The 20,767-nt window shown below is 45.7% G+C and overlaps 1 protein-coding gene and 1 long non-coding RNA gene across 9 annotated transcripts in view; one reads left to right on the top strand and one right to left on the bottom strand.

Moving 5' to 3' along the window:
- The window catches only part of LOC132446522 (uncharacterized), a 143,404-nt gene that overhangs the window by 89,731 nt on the left and 32,906 nt on the right, over nt 1–20,767 (bottom strand). The window lies entirely within an intron of this gene.
- The window catches only part of LOC132446511 (protein shisa-8-like), a 51,319-nt gene that overhangs the window by 19,398 nt on the left and 11,154 nt on the right, over nt 1–20,767 (top strand). Inside the window, exons 1-4 of one of the 8 annotated variants that reach the window (XR_009522883.1) lie at nt 14,290–14,647; nt 15,601–15,714; nt 16,782–18,343; nt 19,033–19,422. Coding sequence is in view for 1 of the 8 variants with exons in the window: in XM_060036842.1 (XP_059892825.1) it covers nt 15,601–15,714 (114 nt within the window). In the remaining 7 variants the exon portion in view is untranslated. The other 7 variants (XR_009522881.1, XR_009522884.1, XR_009522885.1 and 4 more) reach the window with 7 other exon arrangements.

The raw sequence follows: 20,767 nt of genomic DNA on the forward strand, positions 1-20,767 counted from the left end.
AGTATATTTCTCGCTAGAAATGTTATTAGAAACACGTTTAACGGTGAATCGGTCCTAAAATATTGCATTTCCCATTCAGATAATAAAGATTAATAAAGATCATACACATTCACTGACTGAAGATTATGTAAGGAAAATGTACATTTCTCGCTAGAAATGTCATTAGAAACGCGTTCAATGGTGTATCTGTCCTAAAATATTGCATTTCCCATTCAGATAATAAAGATTAATATAAGCTACGCCGTGTTCCGGAGCCGCGGGGGATTCTGGGAATTGGGGTTGTCAGTTGACAAATGGGGCTTTTGTTAACTTGTTTTGTTGTTAGGATTAAGTGGGGTTAATGGGTTCGGGATGTTATGTGGTTGTGTGTTGTTCTATTAACATTGTTCGTGTGTTCATTGTTGTCGACACCGTCACCGAGAGTGACGTGACCATCGTTTCGTGCAGCTGTTCCGTGTTGAAATCTCGTTCAATAAAAACCAACTCTCGTTGTCGAGCGTTCAATAAAAAACAACTCTCGTTGTCGAGCGTGCCCCCCCCCCCTACAAACGTGTCTCCCCTCCCCCCCCCCCCCCCCTTCAACAAACGTGTCCCCCCCCCTACAATCGTGTCGTCGTCGTCCCCCTCAACAAACGTGTCTCCCCCCCCCCCTCCCCGGTCAACAACAGTCTACCTCCCCCCCCCCCCTAAACAATCGTGTCCACAATTTGCCGCGAAAGCCGTGAAACCCAAACCCCGAAACCCGCCTCCACAGCGGCACGCGTGGATACTGAAGGTATAACACGCTATTTTTTACGTTGAAATGCTACGTATCCAGTGTTCATGGAAACGTACACCGTAGACGTTTTTTCTTGGCGACTGGGTTGCATGGGGGTCTAGCGCAGGGGTCGGCAACCTTTTGTATCAAAAGAGCCATTTTGGCCCATCTCCCGCAAAAAATGATTTTTTGGAGCCGCAAACTTTTTAATTCACCCCCTCCCACCTCCGGAGACGCTAACGCTGCGCACCGCACAGACATTTTTTGTGACACTCTGTAAAAAAAAACATAGTTCGTTGCATTCATGAAATTATAAAACAACGAAGAGAAAGCTGTTGAAGAACATTTTATTGCTGTTCTAACAGGAAAACCTCAAACTCTTATGAAGAGGAGAAATAACTTTGAAATAAATCAAACATATAGAACGAGTATAATAAGTCTAAACATAAAGAACACGTAAACAGGTAAACATAGGTTTGTTGTCATCCTCTTGATTTTTCCTCGGCCACAGCAATAAACCATCGAATCTGAACAAAAAACAAAATAACACAACAGCTCAGTTTCTAAAATATATATTTTTTGGTGCAAAATAATAGCCTATTAAATGGTAGTGTCCTCACCTGTTTAATGTGATTTCTGTTTCTGAACATCACTGCTGAGCTTTTCTATGTCGGGGCTGTAGGACGTGACCTTCATCTTAACGCAGGATTGCAGGCTGACATCTGTGAGGCGTGAGCGATATTTTGATTTGACATAGTTCATGTTAGAAAATATTTGCTCGTATAAGTATGTGGATCCAAAGATGGACAGGACTCCAAAGGCATACTTCTTGATGTTGTGATAAGTTTCGGGAATTGCATTCCATGTCTCAAACACAAGTTTGTCGGGTTTGGGAAGGTTTTCTATTTCGCTCCATTTGTGTTCTCGAGCGAGAATAGCCTTCTGACGGGCGACGTCTTCGAGATCAGCTGTCAGACTTTTGAACTTGGACACCCATACCTCTTTGTCAGCTATGTCAGCCAGTTCAATTTCAAGATCGGGTTGACTCACGAAAGTGAATGCTGACATGTTCAGCATGGACGGGTCGATGTCCAGGGGTGTGACGGGGAAGGATAATGTGCTTTTTTCCTTTCTGAACTCACTGAATCTTCAACCCAGTCGCCAAGAAAAAACGTTGACGGTGTACGTTTCCATGAACACTGGAGACGTAGCATTTCACACAACCACATAACATCCCGAACCCATTCACCCCACTTAATCCTAACAACAAAACAAGCCCCATTTGTCAACTCATCCTCATCCTCCTCATCGTCATCCGCTTATCCGGGGTCGGGTCGCGGGGGGAGCAGCTCAAGCAGGGGGCCCCAGACTTCCCTTTCCCGGGCCACATTGACTCTGACGGGGGGATCCCGAGGCGTTCCCAGGCCAGTGTTGAGATATAATCTCTCCACCTAGTCCTGGGTCTTCCCCGAGGTCTCCTCCCCACTGGACGTGCCAGAAACACCTCCCAAGGAAGGCGCCCAGTGGGCATCCTTACCAGATGCCCGAACCACCTCAGCTGACTCCTTTCTAAGTAAAGGAGCAGCGGCTCTAATCCGAGTTCCTCACGGATGGCTGAGCTTCTCACCCTATCCCTAAGGGAGACGCCAGCCACCCTTCTGAGAAAACTCATCTCGGCCGCTTGTACCCGCGATCTCGTCCTTTCGGTCATCACCCAGCCCTCATGACCATAGGTGAGGATAGGAACGAAGATCGACCAGTAGATCGAGAGCTTTGCCTTGCGGCTCAGCTCTCTTTTCGTTACAACGGTGCGGTAAAGCGAACGCAATACCGCCCCCCCTGCTCCGATTCTCCGGCCAATCTCACGCTCCATAGTACCCTCACTCGCGAACAAGACCCCGAGGTACTTGAACTCCTTCACTTGGGCTAAGGACTCATTTCCTACCCGGAGTAAGCAATCCACCGGTTTCCTGCTAAGAGTCATGGCCTCAGATTTAGCGGTGCTGATCCTCATCCCAGCCGATTCACACTCGGCCGCCAGCCGATCCAGTGAGTGCTGAAGGTCACAGGCCGATGATCCAATGAGGACCACATCATCTGCAATAAGCAGTGACGAGATCCTCAGACCACCGAACTGCAACCCCTCCCCACCACGACTACGCCTCGATATCCTGTCCATGTATATCACAAACAGGATTGGTGACAAGGCGCAGCCCTGGCGGAGACCAGCACCCACTGAGAAAGAAACTGACTGGCTGCCGAGAACACGAACACAGCTCTCGCTTTGGGAGTACAAAGATTGGATGGCCCTGAGGATAGACCCCCTTACCCCATACTCCCGCAGCACCTCCCACAGTTTCTCCCGGGGGACCCGGTCATACGCCTTCTCCAGATCCACAAAACACATGTAGACCGGATGGGCATACTCCCAGGCCCCCTCCAGGATCCTTGCAAGAGTGAAGAGCTGGTCCGTAGTTCCACGTCCGGGGCGAAAACCGCATTGTTCCTCTTCAATCTGAGGTTCGACGATCGGCCGAACCCTCCTTTCCAGCACCTTGGAGTAGACTTTACCAGGGAGGCTGAGAAGTGTGATACCCCGGTAATTGGCACACACTCTCTGGTCCCCCTTTTTGAACAGGGGAACCACCACCCCGGTTTGCCACTCCTTTGGCACTGTACCCGACTCCCACGCGATGTTGAATAGGCGTGTCAACCATGACAGCCCCTCAACACCCAGAGCCTTTAGCATTTCTGGCTGGATCTCATCAATCCCTGGGGCTTTGCCACTGCGGAGATGTTTGACTACCTCAGTGACCTCCACCAGGGAAATTGACGACGAAACACCATCAACCTCGAGCTCTGCCTCCAACATAGAGGGCGTGTTATTCGGATTCAGGAGTTCCTCAAAGTGTTCCTTCCAACGTCCGACGACCTCCTCAGTTGAGGTCAACAGAGTCCCATCCTTACTGTACACAGCTTGGATGGTTCCCCGTTTCCCCCTCCTGAGGTGCCGGATAGTCTTCCAGAAACACTTTGGTGCCGACCGAAAGTCCTTCTCCATGGCCTCTCCGAACTTCTCCCACACCCGCTGCTTAGCCTCCGACACGGCAGCCGCTGCAGCCCTTCGAGCCTGTCGGTACCCTGCAACCGAGTCAGGAGTCCTCCAGGATATCATATCCCGGAAGGCCTCCTTCTTCAGTCGGACGGCTTCCCTGACCACCGTAGTCCACCACGGTGTCCGAGGGTTACCGCCCCTTGAGGAGCCTAAGACCCTGAGGCCACAGCTAGCCACCGCAGCTTCAGCAATGGAGGCTTTGAACACCGCCCACTCCGGCTCAATGCCCCCAACCTCCACAGGAATGCCAGAAAAGCTCCGCCGGAGGTGTGAGTTGAAGATACCTAGGACGGGGGCCTCCTCCAGACGTTCCCAGTTCACCCGCACTACTCGTTTGGGCTTACCAGGTCTATCCGGAAATTTCCCCCATTCCCTGATCCAACTCACAACCAGATGGTGGTCGGTTGACAGTTCCGCCCCTCTCTTTACCCGAGTGTCCAAAACATGCAGCCTCAGATCAGATGACACGATCACGAAATCGATCATCGATCTTCGGCCTAGGGTACTCTGGTACCAGGTACACTTATGAGCACCCTTATGTTCGAACATGGTGTTTGTTATGGATAATCCATGACTAGCACAGAAGTCCAATAACAAACGACCGCTCGGGTTTAGATCAGGGAGGCCGTTCCTCCCCACCACGCCTCTCCAGGTGTCTCCATCGTTGCCCACGTGGGCGTTGAAGTCTCCCAGCAGAACTACGGAGTCCCCTACTGGAGCCCCATACAGGACTCCATTCAGGGTCTCCAAGAAGGCCGAGTACTCTGAGCTGCTGTTTGGTGCATACGCACAAACAACAGTCAGAGTTTTCCCCCCTACAACCCTTAGGCGCAGGGAGGCGACCCTCTCGTCTACCGGGGTAAACTCCAACACCGCGGCGCTCAGCCGGGGATTTATGAGTATCCCCACACCCGCCCGGCGCCTCACGCCCTTGGCAACTCCGGAGAAGAATAGAGTCCAACCCTTATCCAGGAGTACGGTACCAGAGCTGAGACTGTGCGTGGAGGTAAGCCCCACCAGATCTAACTGATAGCGCTCCACCTCCCTCACAAGCTCCGGTTCCTTTCCCCACAGCGAGGTGACGTTCCACGTCCCCAGAGCCAGCTTCTGCCGCCCGGGTCTGGTCCGTCGAGACCCATGACCTTCGCTGCCACCCATGTGGCTGCGCACCCGACCCCAACGGGTCTTCCCACAGGTGGTGGGCCCATGGGATGAAGAGAGGGGGGGTGCCACGTAGTTTGTTCGGGCTATGCCCGACCGGGCTCCGTGGCAAACCCGGCCACCAGGCGCTCGCCATCGAGCCCTCCGTCTGGGCCTAGCTCCAGACGGGGGCCCCGGGCTTCCTCCGGGCCGGGTCACATCTCCTCTTTTTTCGTTATTCATTGGAGTTTTATGAACCATTCTTAGTCTGGCCCCTCACCTGAGACCACTCTGCCATGAGAGACCCTACCAGGAGCACAAGGCTCCAGACAACACAGCTCTCAGGTTCACAGGGACACGCAAACCTCTCCACCACGATAAGGTGCCATTTGCCTTGTCAACTGACAACCCCAATTCCCAGAATCCCCCGCGGCTCCGGAACACGGCGTAGCTTATATTAATCTTTATTATCTGAATGGGAAATGCAATATTTTAGGACAGATACACCATTAAACGCGTTTCTAATGACATTTCTAGCGAGAAATTTACATTTTCCTTACATAATCTTCATTCAGTGAATGTGTATGATCTTTATTAATCTTTATTATCTGAATGGGAAATGCAATATTTTAGGACCGATTCACCGTTAAACGTGTTTCTAATAACATTTCTAGCGAGAAATATACTCTTTACTTGCATAATCTTCAGTCAGTGTCTGATCTTTAGTTTTATAGTTATTAGGATTTGATCGGCTCGCTCGCATGTTTCAACGACGTCAGGTTGTGGGCTGCTTTCGCTATAGCAGCTCACGTGCTTCCTGCGTTTGTGTTATTAAACTGTTACTTTATGTAACTTTTAATGATATCATCTTGTTAGAAACACGTATATCTGAGAGCCAACCCACTCGCCAAAAGCATACGTTGACAGTGTACGTTTCGTGAACACTGGATTACATCGCATTTCAACATAAAATAGCGTGTTATACACACAGACACGCACACACACACAAGCACACACACGCACATGCACGCACAGACACACACAGACACACAGACACTCTCACACACACACACACACACACACACACACACACACACACGCACACGCACGCAGACACACACAGACACACACACACACACACACACACACACACACACACACACACACGCACACACACGCACACGGTGCATTTCGCTGCTAAAACAACAACAAAAAAATATTCCCTCAAATATTATTACTAAAGAACCGTTTTCCAAAGAACGAAATGTAAACTAATGCATTCTGAATGGGAGTGTTTCTCAGATTTTTCCATGCTACACAGAACGAAATGTAAACCCATGCAAATCAAGACTTCATGGTCATAATAATTTAAATATCATTAATCTCCTGAGTGTGTTGGGTGGTATTCTATTATTTTCAACGGGGCTGCATCCAGTCACTTGACCGTCATGGTTGCTATGGTGGTTGCTATCGACCGCCCCCTCTAATCCTTACATGGCTCTAAAAACCACGCGGCAAAGGAGCTGCCGTAAATTGTGTTGTTTTTGTCGTAAACTGGGGTCCGACGGTTAAAAAATAGACCGATATTCCGAGGTATCCTTAAAAGGCAGCTTGGATGTTTTTATTTTCTGCACTTTAGACTTCTTCTATAACCTTTTTGTTAAGCAAAACACCAAGTTCATTGATTTAACGAGGAAGGGTTATTTGAAACAATTTATTCAATAAATATTTGTGAGAGGTCATTCCTTCTCCTGAGTTTGCTTCCTATTTATGTCTAGTGTACACCCCTACTGTCCAAAAGCATCCCCCCCCCCCCCTCCCCATATGGATTTGGAGAGTTGTTGCCACGTCCCAGAGGTGGAAGTATCATATAATATGAAAGAGGGCATTCAATTATACTACAATGATCAATTAGGAGGCCGAAGCCCTAAAGGAAGTGATGCAATAGGTGACTGAGGCGAGAACATTTAAGTAAACTGTACCTTGGGGTCTCTTATATATCAAAGGGGGTTTCAAAGGACGCATACGCTTCAACCTGTGGCTCCAGCCCTACAGGAAATGACTCAGCAAGTGCTCCATCTCGTTGCACCTGCATCCAGCGGCTCGCTTCCAAGATTTTGGCCTGAAGTTCTTCCCAGACCTATACCCTAACAGTCCAACATGCATATCTGAGAATCAGGCCTCTCTTCAAAAATGACAAAATGTTATGAGAGAAATACAGATTCACATTGACTGTACTGTTGGAGGTCACGCCCCTTTTCCAGCCTTTTCGAGATAGCTAGTGATGCTAAAATGTTTACACACATTTCCCGGGGCCCCGAGAACGACATATCCAAGATTTGTAGTTCTAGCCCATAGAGAAAAAAAGTTTTCCCAAATGGACTGTCATTTGGACAAAGCCCCTTCAGAAGTGTTGCCTGCGAGACCTAATGGTTCAGAATGTGGTGGAAAAACTGTTTTTGAGATAGGAAGGTCCTACCGCCCTGAAATTTGAAGACCATATTCTAGGGCCTAACTGGGACCCCCGCACCGAAACTTGGCCCGGTCGGACCCCGAGTGCAGGAAGGGGGGGCCTGGACGTTCATAATCTTCGCTCGGTGAATGTAAAGGATGTTTGGTCGGATGTTATGACGAAGAATCATAATGTGAATGGGAATATTCTATTAATGTCTTGATATCATCTTTCGTCTCAACACTTCTGCTGCAGCCGCTTAAAGTCTCACTCCGAGAACCTTAAAATATGAATCAATCCATTAGAAGTATGAAAATATCTTCCCGGTCGTGCAACAGGGCAAACAAGGTGTCCTTTGTCATCTACGTTTCGAGACGATTGCAACAGTGCCACACATGATCATATTTGAATATGTTTCGGGGTAGTAATTAGCTGTCGATTTTGGAGGCCTTTATCAATAATGACCAGCTATAGATTTGCTTCCCGATGGAGATTTTTGACAAATTACATGTTAATTAGCATCTACACGTTAAGCTGAGTCCAATGAGATCAAGCTCGCCCTCTTGCTACACCGAGATCATGGTACACCTAGACCTAGGTGTACCATGTAAAATACATGTTACCATTAGCTAGAGTGTCATGCTTGGTATCATTGGACTCATCTCAACTTGTAGATGCTAAATAACATGTCATTTGTCACAAATTTTTATCGGGAAGCAAATCAATAGCTGCTCATTATTGATAAAGGCCTCCAATTTCGACAGCTAATTACTACCATTAAACATGTTCGAATATGCTCATGTGTGGCACCGTTGTAATCGCCTGGAAGCGTAGATGTTGAAGGACACCTTGTTCGTCCTCCTACGCCACCGGGAAGATATTTACATGCTTCTGATTGACTAATGAATTGATTCAGCTATTCCCCCAGAAGTCTGGGGTCAAAAGGTCAAAAGGAGACGGCACCAGCCCCGTTGAAAAAAATAGAATACCACCCAACACACTCAGGAGATTAATGATATTTAAATTATTATGACCATGAAGTCTTTATTTGCATGGGTTTACATTTCGTTCTGTGTAGCATGGAAAAATCGGAGAAACACTCCCATTCAGAATGCATTGGTTTACATTTCGTTCTTTGGAAAACGGTTCTTTAGTAATAATATTTGAGGGAATATTTTTTTGTTTTTGTTGCGAAATGCACCGTGTGCGTGTGTGTGTGTGTGTGTGTGTGTGTGTGTGTGTGTGTGAGTGTGTCTGTGTGTCTGTGTGTGTCTGTGCGTGCGTGTGCGTGTGTGTGTGCGTGTGCGTGTGTGTGTGTGTATAACACGCTATTTTATGTTGAAATGCGACGTAATCCAGTGTTCACGAAACGTACACTGTCAACGTATGCTTTTGGCGACTGGGTTGGCTCTCAGATATACGTGTTTCTAACAAGATGATATCATTAAAAGTTACATAAAGTAAACTAGAAATGTTAATAGAAACACGTTTAACGGTGAATCGGTCCTAAAATATTGCATTTCCCATTCAGATAATAAAGATTAATTAAGATCATACACATTCACTGATTGAAGATTATGTAAGGAAAATGTACATTTCTCGCTAGAAATGTCATTAGAAACGCGTTTAATGGTGTATCTGTCCTAAAATATTGCATTTCCCATTCAGATAATAAAGATTAATATAAGCAACGCCGGGTTCCGGAGCCGCGGGGGATTCTGGGAATTGGGGTTGTCAGTTGACAAATGGGGCTTTTGTTAACTTGTTTTGTTGTTAGGATTAAGTGGGGTTAATGGGTTCGGGATGTTATGTGGTTGTGTGTTGTTCTATTAACATTGTTCGTGTGTTCATTGTTGTCGACACCGTCACCGAGAGTGACGTGACCATCGTTTCGTGCAGCTGTTCCGTGTTGAAGTCTCGTTCAATAAAAACCAACTCTCGTTGTCGAGCATTCAATAAAAACCAACTCTCGTTGTCGAGCGTGCCCCCCCCCCCTACAAACGTGTCTCCCCCCCCCCCTCAACAAACGTGTCGTCGTCGTCGTCGTCCCCCCTTCAACTAACGTGTTCCACCCCCCCCCCCCCTACGATCGTGTCGTCGTCGGCCCCCTCAACAAACGTGTCTCCCCCCCCCCCCCCCCTCCCCGGTCAACAACAGTCTACCTCCCCCCCCCCCCTAAACAATCGTGTCCACAATTTGCAGCGAAAGCCGTGAAACCCAAACCCCGAAACCCGCCTCCACAGCGGCACGCGTGGATACTGAAGGTATAACACGCTATTTTTTACGTTGAAATGCTACGTCTCCAGTGTTCATGGAAACGTACACGTCAACGTTTTTTCTTGGCGACTGGGTTGGAATCTTTGTCCAAATGCAGTTTGCATTGCAATGATCGTGTGCTGCAAGTACTCACAATTGATGTTGTTGTGTGACGTTTTGAACTCTCTCAGGGAGGGGAAGTGAGAGAACGTACCTTTCTCCACATCTCTGGCAAACACTGTCATCTTGCGCTCGAACGCCAAAACATACTCCAGCAGCTGAAGGGCAGTGCTTCCTTTTCCCTGGAGACTTCTGTTCAGCATGTTAAGGTGACCTGTCATATCCACCATGAAGTGCAGCTTTTCCAGCCAATCTGGGTGTTCCAGTTCTGGATAGGTGAGGCCCTTACTTTCCAGGAAAGTTTTCACTTGTTCCAGACAAGCCGCAAACCGTTTAAGCACTTCTCCCCTGGACAGCCACCGGACTTTGTTATGCAGCAGGAGATCCGAATATATATGCGCTGTCGACTTCATCTAACAATGAACAGAACTGTCGGTGGTTTAACCCTTTTGCCATTATTTTGTTGACTATCTGAATGACAAGGTCCATCACCTCTTTGCATTCGGGGGGAAATGTTTGAGCGCACAGTGCTTCTTGGTGCAGGATGCAGTGAAACGTCAGCAGCTCTCGACCCAGCGACTTCTGAAGTAAAGTAATAAACCCCTTCTGTGTTCCTCTCATACTAGGTGCCCCATCAGTAGCCACTGACACCATGTTGGTGGTATTTATTTCTTTGGCTTTTAAACAATTCACCACAGCCTCACAAATGTCCTCCCCCCGTGTTTGGCCTTTTAGCGGTATCAACTCAATAATTTCTTCCTGCGGCCCGTCAGAGTTCACGTATTTGCATAACAGCGCTAGTTGTTCAATGTCGTTCACATCACTGGACTCATCACAGGCGATGGAGAATGCTGGAGCTGAATTTATGTCGTTAATTTGTTGACTGGTGATGTTTTCTGACATCTTAATGGTCCTGTCCTTTACGGTTTTTGCAGAGAGAGGCATATCTTTAATTTTCTGAACAATTTCAGTTTTGTTTTTAAAGTCCGAGAATAGATGTTCTGATATTTTAATGAATGTCTCTTTCAAGTATTCTCCATCTGTGAATGGCTTTCCGCACCTGACGATCTCCTGAGCTGCCGCAAAACTAGCAGCAGTTGTTGAATTTGGAGACTTGATCCATTTCTTAAAAGTAATTTTACTCTGCTCACCTTTCCGCAGCAGTTCCGAAATCGCTCTTTTCCTTTCATCTCCTGCTTGGTACTTTTCAGCAAATTCTGAGTGTTTGTTCTGGAAATGTCTTTCAACATTACATTTTTTGTTATTGGCTAATTTCTTATAATAATATAATAATTGCCACATATCAAGCATATAGGTAAGCCTGCATCAGTAGTACTGAAAGCAAATTAATCTGTCCACGCTGAATTAAAATCTCGATTTTCCTCTGCCACTTTTCTTTTCTTGGATTTATCCATGGTTAGTTTACTCAATATTAGTCAGAGAAGGAGTTAAATGGTTAAATCTTTAGCTGTCATGTGGCATCAGGGAGTAGCCTACAGTACAGTAGACTACAGTAGCCAGTCAGCAGCGTCAACCGTTGACGTTCTACGTGATCGGTCATGGCCAGCAATGTAAACAAGGAATAGATAGCATAGCATAGCATAGCGATACAATAGTCAAGTAATGAAAAAACTGTAAGGACCTTTATTATCAAAATATAACGTACTGAAACTTTAATATTCAACACACGGTAGGTCTACCACAACATGTATTAGCTTGTAGCTAAATAACTTTTTGACTACGAACTTTAATGGTGTAAACCCTTCTCGCTCAGTATTCGTTCGTGCAATTGGCTGTCAACGGTGGATGCTGCTGATTGGCGGCTCACTGGCATGTCCCGCCTCCTGCCAATGGCACCATCTAGGCTACTTCCTGATGCCAGATGCCAGTTAAAGATTTAACTCCTACTGGGATTAGCCACCTGCAAATCAACAAAGCTTTGTCATTCACTCCCCCCCTCACGGTAGCGCAATTGCGCATCCATTGCGACCTCTCGTTTAGTTGACGATATATATAAAAATATATATATAATTCTTATTCTTTTTTTTTTTAAGAAAACTGCAGGGAGCCACGGCTGAGGGGCTAAAGAGCCACATGCGGCTCCGGAGCCGCAGGTTGCCGACCCTCTAGCGGAAGGGACGAACTTACGAGCTCTATTGAGACTTTGTTCATCACTACGCTCTTTTAGCAAACAAATCAGAACTTGAAAGAAAATAAATAAAACAGGTACAGCAGTAAAGCAGTAAAGCAGTAAAAAAAAACAATAAAGTGCTGCATATTCACACAAGCGATCTGATTACCAATAAACTGCAATTTAATTTCCAAATCAACAGATTTTCTCCCGAGACCTCACTAAAAGTAGACCCTACCTTCTTCAGGCGGCATGAGACTGGGGATTTTAAGCAAAAGCCCGCAAGTCCGAAAGAGCCACCAGTTGATAGTGACACAGCGGACAAGGGAAAGGCCCCCGAGACGACTGCTCTATGCCTCGTGCCACCCCAAAAAGATACAAATAATTACAAACCGCACATCTGAAGACCCTCTACAGTGAAATTTATTGATCAAAATCTCAAACCGAAGTTTAACAAAAGACAATCAAGCGATGTCTCACAATACGACGTGGCGAACACTAATTGAAGGACGTAATAGCCTCTTCAATATAACCAACCAAACCATACAACTACTCGTACACTTGTACACAACACTACGGGTTGCATGAACCAACATGCACCAGCACCATACTCCGCCCCACCCTGAACAAAGAACTAACAGACCAGCGTATTCAAAATGAAATGCCCGAAGTTTCGGCACTCTATATACAACTAATTAATCCAATCACCAAGATGTCGTCGTTGAGACGAGCCCCCAAATAGGAGGTCCCGTACTGCTGAAAACACACCCTGGGTACATGAACCAGGGCACCTGAGGAGAGAGATATGGTGATCATGTTCTCTGAATGTGAGGAAATTACATTTACATCAAGAGAACCTAAATACACACACACACACACAAACATCCCCACAATTCACAATTCATACAAAAAAGCACACACATATACACACACAATACATTGATGAAGCATAACATATATGCCAAACACCTTGAACCCACATACACACACACAGCATGCAACACAGACAAATATACACACAAACACATACACACACACACACACATACACACACTTAATACACACACAAATACATGCATACATACACAGAGACACACACACAGACACACACACACGCACACACAAATGTGAGAAAAGCTAACCGCATAAGCAAAGTAACAGCCATTGTTTGAAAGAACTGCAAACCGCTGTCCCTTCACGACTAATGTTTCGTCTTAAAACCTTTATCCCAGTATAAAAATGTACATTAAATATTTGTAAAAGCGATTTGCATAACTGATTTGCATAACCGTGTTAGGGGTTGTGCAGTGTGTGTATTTTTCTGTGACATACAGAGTCTTGAAGCGAGATATGTGCACGTGCACACACACTCACGCACACATAACATACATAATGGCTTCTCCCATGGAAGAGAAGGTTTTCAAGCCTGGTGTTCTGAATACTCTATCCTCTAAACTCTGTTGTCTTTCTCTCTCTCTCCTTCTCCTTATCGTCTTCATGTTCTGGGTCCGGGTTTTGATCTGATGCTTCAGATCAAAAGTTTTGGCGGTCGGGAACTGGCTGAGCAGTCGGATGTCGAATTGTTGAATTGTCGGGCACTGTAGCAGTGAACGATCATATAGGTAGTTATGGGTCAAACAAAACAACCTGTTCTGTCTTTGAGGTTGGAGTACACACTCCACTAATATTAAGGCTATACTTGGGCATGAATGGTTTTTCCAAGATTGCCCGAGAATGGAGCTTTATGTAGAGAAAGGCTGTAGGCAGGGTCCACTGAAAGCCCTTCTGTCACTCTGACTGTAGCTCACATTAAGTCCAGGATGTCAATAGATGTTAAAATCAAGGCTTGTTTCACAGATTAGGCAGCAAAGTATTTGCTGGTAAAAGCGGAACTCTCTCTCTCTCTCTCTCTCTCTCTCTCTCTCTCTCTCTCTCTCTCTCTCTCTCTCTCTCCCTCGCGCTCTCACTCTCCTCCCCTGTCTCTTCATCTGTCTCTTTATCTCTGGTGTGACAGCCTGTCCCCTGGTGTCTAAGCGGCCCCCAGGGGCCACAGAGCCCCCTGGTGGGCACACTGTGATACCGGCAGCAGAGGAGTGGTGCTCTGAGGGTGGCATAATTACCATCACATCACCAGGGTGCCAGAGGGCCAGAAACAGGAAATGTTGCATAATGCATTGGGTAGCGTTCATCTGCTCTTTTCTGCATTAAGAGGTCCGAGTGTCGGAGGTTTCACATAATGGAGGAAGTGAATATGGGTTACCGCGGTGATATGCTCCGACTTGAAGCCTTCGATCTAAAGGTTAAATTTTTTCTCTGATTCATTGCAGACTCTATTTTGGTTAAAAAAATAAATAAATAAATTACAAGCTGCAAATGTAAACAAATTTTACCTTTGAATATCTGTCTTTTATTTCAGAGTTTTTAAACCTAAACATTTTAAATAGAAACACCATACACAGAACAGAAACAACTAATTTCAAATTTGTGATAAGCTTGTAGCAAGTAGCTAGCTTGTTGTGTGCTTGTGAATGCTATTTGCTCAGGGTGTGTGTGTGGGTTTGTGTGTACCAATCTGTGTGCGTATGTGCTGGCATGTTGGTGTGTGTTGGATGCTGTGGTGCGAACACACCTGGTCTGAACATGTTTCCTGGTCTGACATGAGGGATTTCTAAGATGGTGAGAGGATTTTCAGAGTGTGTGGACCATAGCAGGGACACACAGCGTTTAGGGATGGATTCTAGGATTTCTGTGATGATTGTACTGGTGTTGAGGATGATGATGATGATGAGGATGATGATGATGAAGCTCGTGCGGAGAAATTAAGCGATCAAAGGGGGAAATGAGAGGTTAATGGCGAGCATGTGGAGGAATTGAGATGTGACGAATATTAAACCGACACTAACCATCCTTTTCTCATAATCCATTAATCTGACACATATGTAGGGTCACTGGATTACTGACTCCACACACACACACACACACACACACACACACACACACACACACACACTCCTAAACATCCCAAATTACCGGTGTGCAGTACGACATGGTTTCAGGGGATTAGCAGAGAAGATAGTTCATTTGTAATCTTGTAGATTGTATGCGTGTGTGTGTGTGTGTGTGTGTGTGTGTGTGTGTGTGTGTGTGTGTGTGTGTGTAAAGACTAACACCATTCAACGTAATTCCTCCTCTCTTCTCACACCGACTTTCTTTTTTACTTTCAACACCAGCGCCTGTTGAGATCTTCCCCCTGCTACCACGGCTCTCTCCCTCATCCTCACTCTCTCTCCTTCTCTCTACCTCAATATCACTCTGTTTCTCTGTTTGTCCTTTTCTCTATTTCTCTCTCTGCTTGTTCATCTCCATTACTTTCTTGCTGCAGGCTGCTTTGCCAATACACATATTCTTGACTAACACAACTTGGGTAACTGGTGCGACAGGCCTGCTATTATAGTAATAAGATGTGGTTAAATGATTTAATGATGATTAAACAGTTTGATCATAAACATAGACCTTACCAGACCTGACCTCTCTCTCTCTCTCTCTCTCTCTCTCTCTCTCTCTCTCTCTCTCTCTCTCTCTCTCTCTCTCTCTCTCTCTCTCTTGTCCCCTCTCATCTCTCTCTCCAGAGCAGTACCATCTGAACAACTCGGCCTATGGTCCATTTGGCCCAGCTCTTCCCCACCCCCACAGTAACCACAGTCTGGCACGACTTAACAAATACACCTCACTGAAGGCCGTGGGTAAGTACACACACACGCACACACTCACTCCAAATATATGCAGGCAGGCACATAGACAAACATGTGTTTGCCTTTCACACACAGTCACACACACAGTCATGCTTAAATAACTGTAGTTTCGGGATGTGGCGAGATATCTGTCAAGTGGTGTTTGCCTGTCTTACCCCACTGCCACTGCACCAAAGCGTTACTTAGCACCGGCTAACTCTATGATCTGCTTTGCTGATCAGTGTCACGTCGGTGCACCTCAATCATTGTACGCTTTTGCTATTATTATTGTTTCTGTGATCATGCAAACGATCTCTTGTAACGTATTTAGTAAGACATTTGAAAATAAGGCAGCTTTCCCTCTGGAATTTGCAACTCAAAGGCCTGGCCAAATTATTAACAATCATCTGATGATCAGTCGATCAGTGATCGAGCAAACAAAATAAAGTATCTTTCGAATCAGGTTTTTATCCACTCATAGTTTATCCTTTTCATTCTCGTGTGATTTTAATAACAAGAAAAAAAATAGAAAACAACGAAAGTAGCTCTCGGGTCCACTCATTGGTCGGATTACGGCTCGGTCACGCCAGGGGTCCGATGTTCCGAAGACACACAGCTTCCATCCTAAGAGGCGACAGTGGCTCAGGAAGTAGAGCGGGTTCACGGGTAACCTGAAGGTTGCTAGTTTGATCTCCGGCTCCTCCTAGCTGATTTTCGAGGGTTCCCTGAGCAAGACGCCTCACCCTGACGAGCTGGCTGTCGCCCTGCGTGGCTGTGTGTGTGAATATGGAAATGAATGGTTGCAGCAAAATCCCCTAAATGTAAATATGAGAGTAGACCTTCTTCCGATTATCACAAAGCAATCAGGTGGTTTGGACATTGTGCAAAGTTTTGAGGAAATTTCCCAGCAGGACTGGTGTTTTGAAGCAGGGGTGCATCACAGGTCGCCTAATAGTTCGAAAATAGTGCTGAATCAGCTGTGTGCATGTTACTGGCAGTCATTTTTAATGAGTAACTATTCTGAAGGTAAGGGAAATCTTTGGAAAGTAATTACAACTGTATTCCCCTCCGATGAACAGGAGCTAGGTTGCTGTCCCTCTGCAAGTCAATGGAAGCAGCTAACGGAAAGAAAATGCTAACCCTGCAAACTCCCTTTGGACACACAATGACTTTGAAATCATACAACTACATTGAATCTGGTTAGGATAGGCAGAAGCCAATTCCCCAATATTTTGGCGTATCCCTTTAAGGCCCAGTCCACACGGAGCCGATTTTTTTGGTGAAACCGCATGAGTCTTGTGCGTTTCAGCCGACCGTCCAGACGGAGCCGGCGAATCCGGTCCCCGAAACCACACATTTCTGAAAATATCCGGACCTATGCGGTTTCGTGTTAGGATGACGTCATTAGCCCCCCACCAGGGGGACGTCAGAGTTGCGTTTAATTTTTAATTTATTATTTTATTTGTATTCTTTTTGTAGCTTTAAATAAAGCCCAATGATGAATTTAATTACTAACTGTACATTAAAAAGTATTTCTGCTCAATTTAAAAGGTTGAATCTCCTCTTGAGTGAATGTTTGTATATAGCGCGCAGGTTTAATGCGCTCCACTTTTTTCTGTGGAGAACCAGCGCCTAGAATATTTATTACAGCGTTACTACAGCTCGATGCGGTTTTGCAATGACTCCGTCTTTATGGAGATATACCTGAACCGCATAAAACGAAACCGGATCGTTTTCGCTCGTTTCGGCTCCGTGTGGACGGGGCCTTGAGTTCAAGGTAAAACAAATACGCTCAGTGATACCTCCTTATATATTCTTAAACTTATGAATATGATGAGCCTCAGCACGCACAAATACAACATTTCCATTCTCAAACCTGTGGGTGAGATGAGGGTTTAATTTGTATTATTACTTTATTTATCATTATACACTCCCCACACAAGGTGTGATGCTGAGTGTGAGTGGCGTGGTGACCTTCAGGAGAAGGTTCAGGGCACAGGAGCTGTCATCTAGGGCGCCTCCCTACCAGGGCGAGTGAAAGGTGATATTAAAGAATCTGCCATAAGATGCTGTAGTCTGGAGCCCTGCAGAGCCTCTCTCCCCCTCTCTCTTTCTCTGAGGTGAAATGAGGAGAACCCGAGCAGCGGCTTATGTCCACCTGTATCTCGTTATCTCACCTGTTATTAATCACCTGTTTACCTGGGCAAGGCTGAAGCGTTTTGGATATATATATATATATATATATTTAGATGGATAAAAAGAAGAATAACTAGAACTGCAAGCAGTTATGCAGGGGTCCAAGAAGTGTGCATTTCGCCAGCACAACGCGACAAGAAATGTGCATTTCGCCGGCACAACGCGAAGCATGTGTTCAAAACGCTACCGTGAACAACCTGTGGATATAAAGGTTTTGACTTTGAGAGGTTCGGTGTGGGAGTTTCGGCCCCAAACGCATTTTCCGCTACCGTTTAGTCGTAGACGGTTGGATCAAAATTGTTTTTACTGATTTGCATGGCGAAACATATATTCAAAACGCTACCGTTTCGTCGGCGATGGTCGGATCAAAATACTTTTATGGATTTCTTGTCGTGTGCGTCTGAAGACGTCGTGTGCAAAGTTTGGTGTCAATTGGGCAAGAAATGTGGGAGGAGTAGCGAAAAGTCAGTTTAGCTGTTTTCGTGATTTTGCATAAAGAAAATACTGACGTAAATGGGCGTGGTCTATGGCAAAATATACAGCTGACTGCAGTGAATCCGAGCGTATAACGTATTTGACTGTGGGAGCTTCGGTGTGGGAGTTATAGGCCAAAAGCCGCTTTTTCAGAACATTCCATTCTCCAATTAGGAGATAGACAATGTCGTCGTTTTTTGGCGCCGCCTTGTGGCGAAATTTTCCGAAGACAATTTTCCTTTTCCAAATAACTCCCGCCCACATTAATAATTCTTGGCCATATTTTCTATATAGACTCGGGATTACCCCTTGATGGTTTCCCTTGAGTTTGAAGAACATTCCTTTTGCCAATTAGAAGATATACAATTTCCTCGTTTATTGCGCCCCCTTAGGGCGTAATTTTCCGATTTTTTTTTCGAACGCCATTAAGGGTAGCGCTAACATGTGTCTAAGATTTGGACTCGATCCGATGTCTAATATGTTTTTTTTCTGGATTTTTGATTTTCGACTTGAAACGTAGCTAAGCGACAAATATTCAAAACACTACCGTTTCGTCATCGATGGTCGGATCAAAGAAGTGTTCAAGTATTTATTTTCGTGTGCGTCTGAAGATGTCGTGTGCTAAGTTTTGTGTCAATTGGTCAAGAAATGTGGGAGGAGTTGGGAAAAGGCAGTATAGCGGTTTTCGCCATTTTGCGAAAAAAGAATTATAGACGCAAATGGGCGTGGCCTATGCCAAAAGATGCAGCAGACTCCAGTGAATATGTGGGTACAAGGTTTTGACTGTGGGAGGTTCGGTGTGGGAGTTATAGCCCCAAACGCGTATTCCTTGGTATAGCGCCACCTAGTGGCCGGCGTGTCTGGATTTTGTCGTCTGCCTAGAACTCAGGGACCTGGATCTAGTCATGCAATTGGCGTGTCGGCACCATTTACGGTTTGGGCTGTGGGCCCACTTCTAGGGGGGAATAATAATAATAACTAGAACTGCAAGCAGTTATGCAGGGGTCCAAGAAGTGTGCATTTCGCCGGCACAACGCGAAGCATGTGTTCAAAACAAATGGGCACGGCGTGTGCCAAAAGTTGCAGCTGACTCCAGTGAATCTGTGGATATAAAGGTTTTGACTGTGGGAGGTTCGGTGTGGGAGTTATAGCCCAAAACGCGTTTTCAGAACATTCCATTGGCAAATTAGGAGACATACAATGTCGTCGTTTTTTGGCGCCGCCTTGTGGCGAAATTTCCGAAGACAATTTTCCTTTTCCAAATAACTCCAGCCCACATTAATAATTCTTGGCCATATTTTCTATATAGACTCGGGATTGCCCCTTGATGGTTTCCCTCGAGTTTGAAGAACATTCCTTAGGCCAATTAGAAGATATACAATTTCCTCATTTATTGCGCCCCCTTATGGCGAGATTTTCCGATTTTTTTATCGAACGACCTTAAGGGTATCACCGACATGCGTCTAAAAGTTGGACATGATCCGATGTCTAATTTTGCTATTTTGTTAATTTTTGCGTTTCGACGTAAAACATAGCTAATAAACAAATATTCAAAACGCTACCGTTTCGTCGTCGAAGGTTGGATCAAAAAAGAGTTTGAGTATTTATTTTCGTGTGCGTCTTAAGATGTCGTGTGCAAAGTTTGGTGTTGATTGGTCAAGAAATGCGGGAGGAGTAGCGAAAATACAGTTTTGCGGTTTTCGCGATTTTGCGAAAAATAATTATAGACGCAAATGGGCGTGGCCTATGCCAAAAGATGCAGCAGACTCCAGTGAATATGTGGGTACAAGTTTTTGCATGTGGGAGGTTCGGTGTGGGAGTTATAGCCCCAAACGCGTTTTCCCTTGGTATAGCGCCACCTAGTGTTCGGCGTGTCTGGATTTTGTCGTCTGCGTAGTCCGAAGAGATCTGGATCTAGTCATGCAATTCGCGTGTCGGCACCATTTACGGTTTGGGGTGTGGGCCCACTTTTAAGGAGGTAAGAATAATAACTAGAACTGCAAGCAGTTATGCAGGGGTCCAAGAAGTGTGCATTTCGCCGGCACAACGCGAAGCATGTGTTCAAAACAAATGTGCGTGGCCTATGCCAAAAGATGCAACTGACTCCAGTGAATCTGTGGATATAAAGGTTTTGACTGTGGGAGCTTCGGTGTGGGAGTTATAGCCCAAAACGCGTTTTCAGAACATTCCATTGGCCAATTAGGAGATATACAATGTCGTCGTTTTCTGGCGCCGCCTTGTGGTGAAATTTTCCGAAGAGAATTTTCCTCGTGGCGAAAATTTACGAATTTTTTATCGAACGACATTTAGCTTAGCACCGACATGTGTGTAGCATTTGGACTTGATCCGATGTCTAATTCTGGATTTTTGTGGATTTTCGATTTTCCACGTCTAG

This window comes from Gadus macrocephalus, chromosome 18 (genome assembly GCF_031168955.1).
Source record: "Gadus macrocephalus chromosome 18, ASM3116895v1".
In the NCBI taxonomy this organism is placed as follows: domain Eukaryota; kingdom Metazoa; phylum Chordata; class Actinopteri; order Gadiformes; family Gadidae; genus Gadus; species Gadus macrocephalus.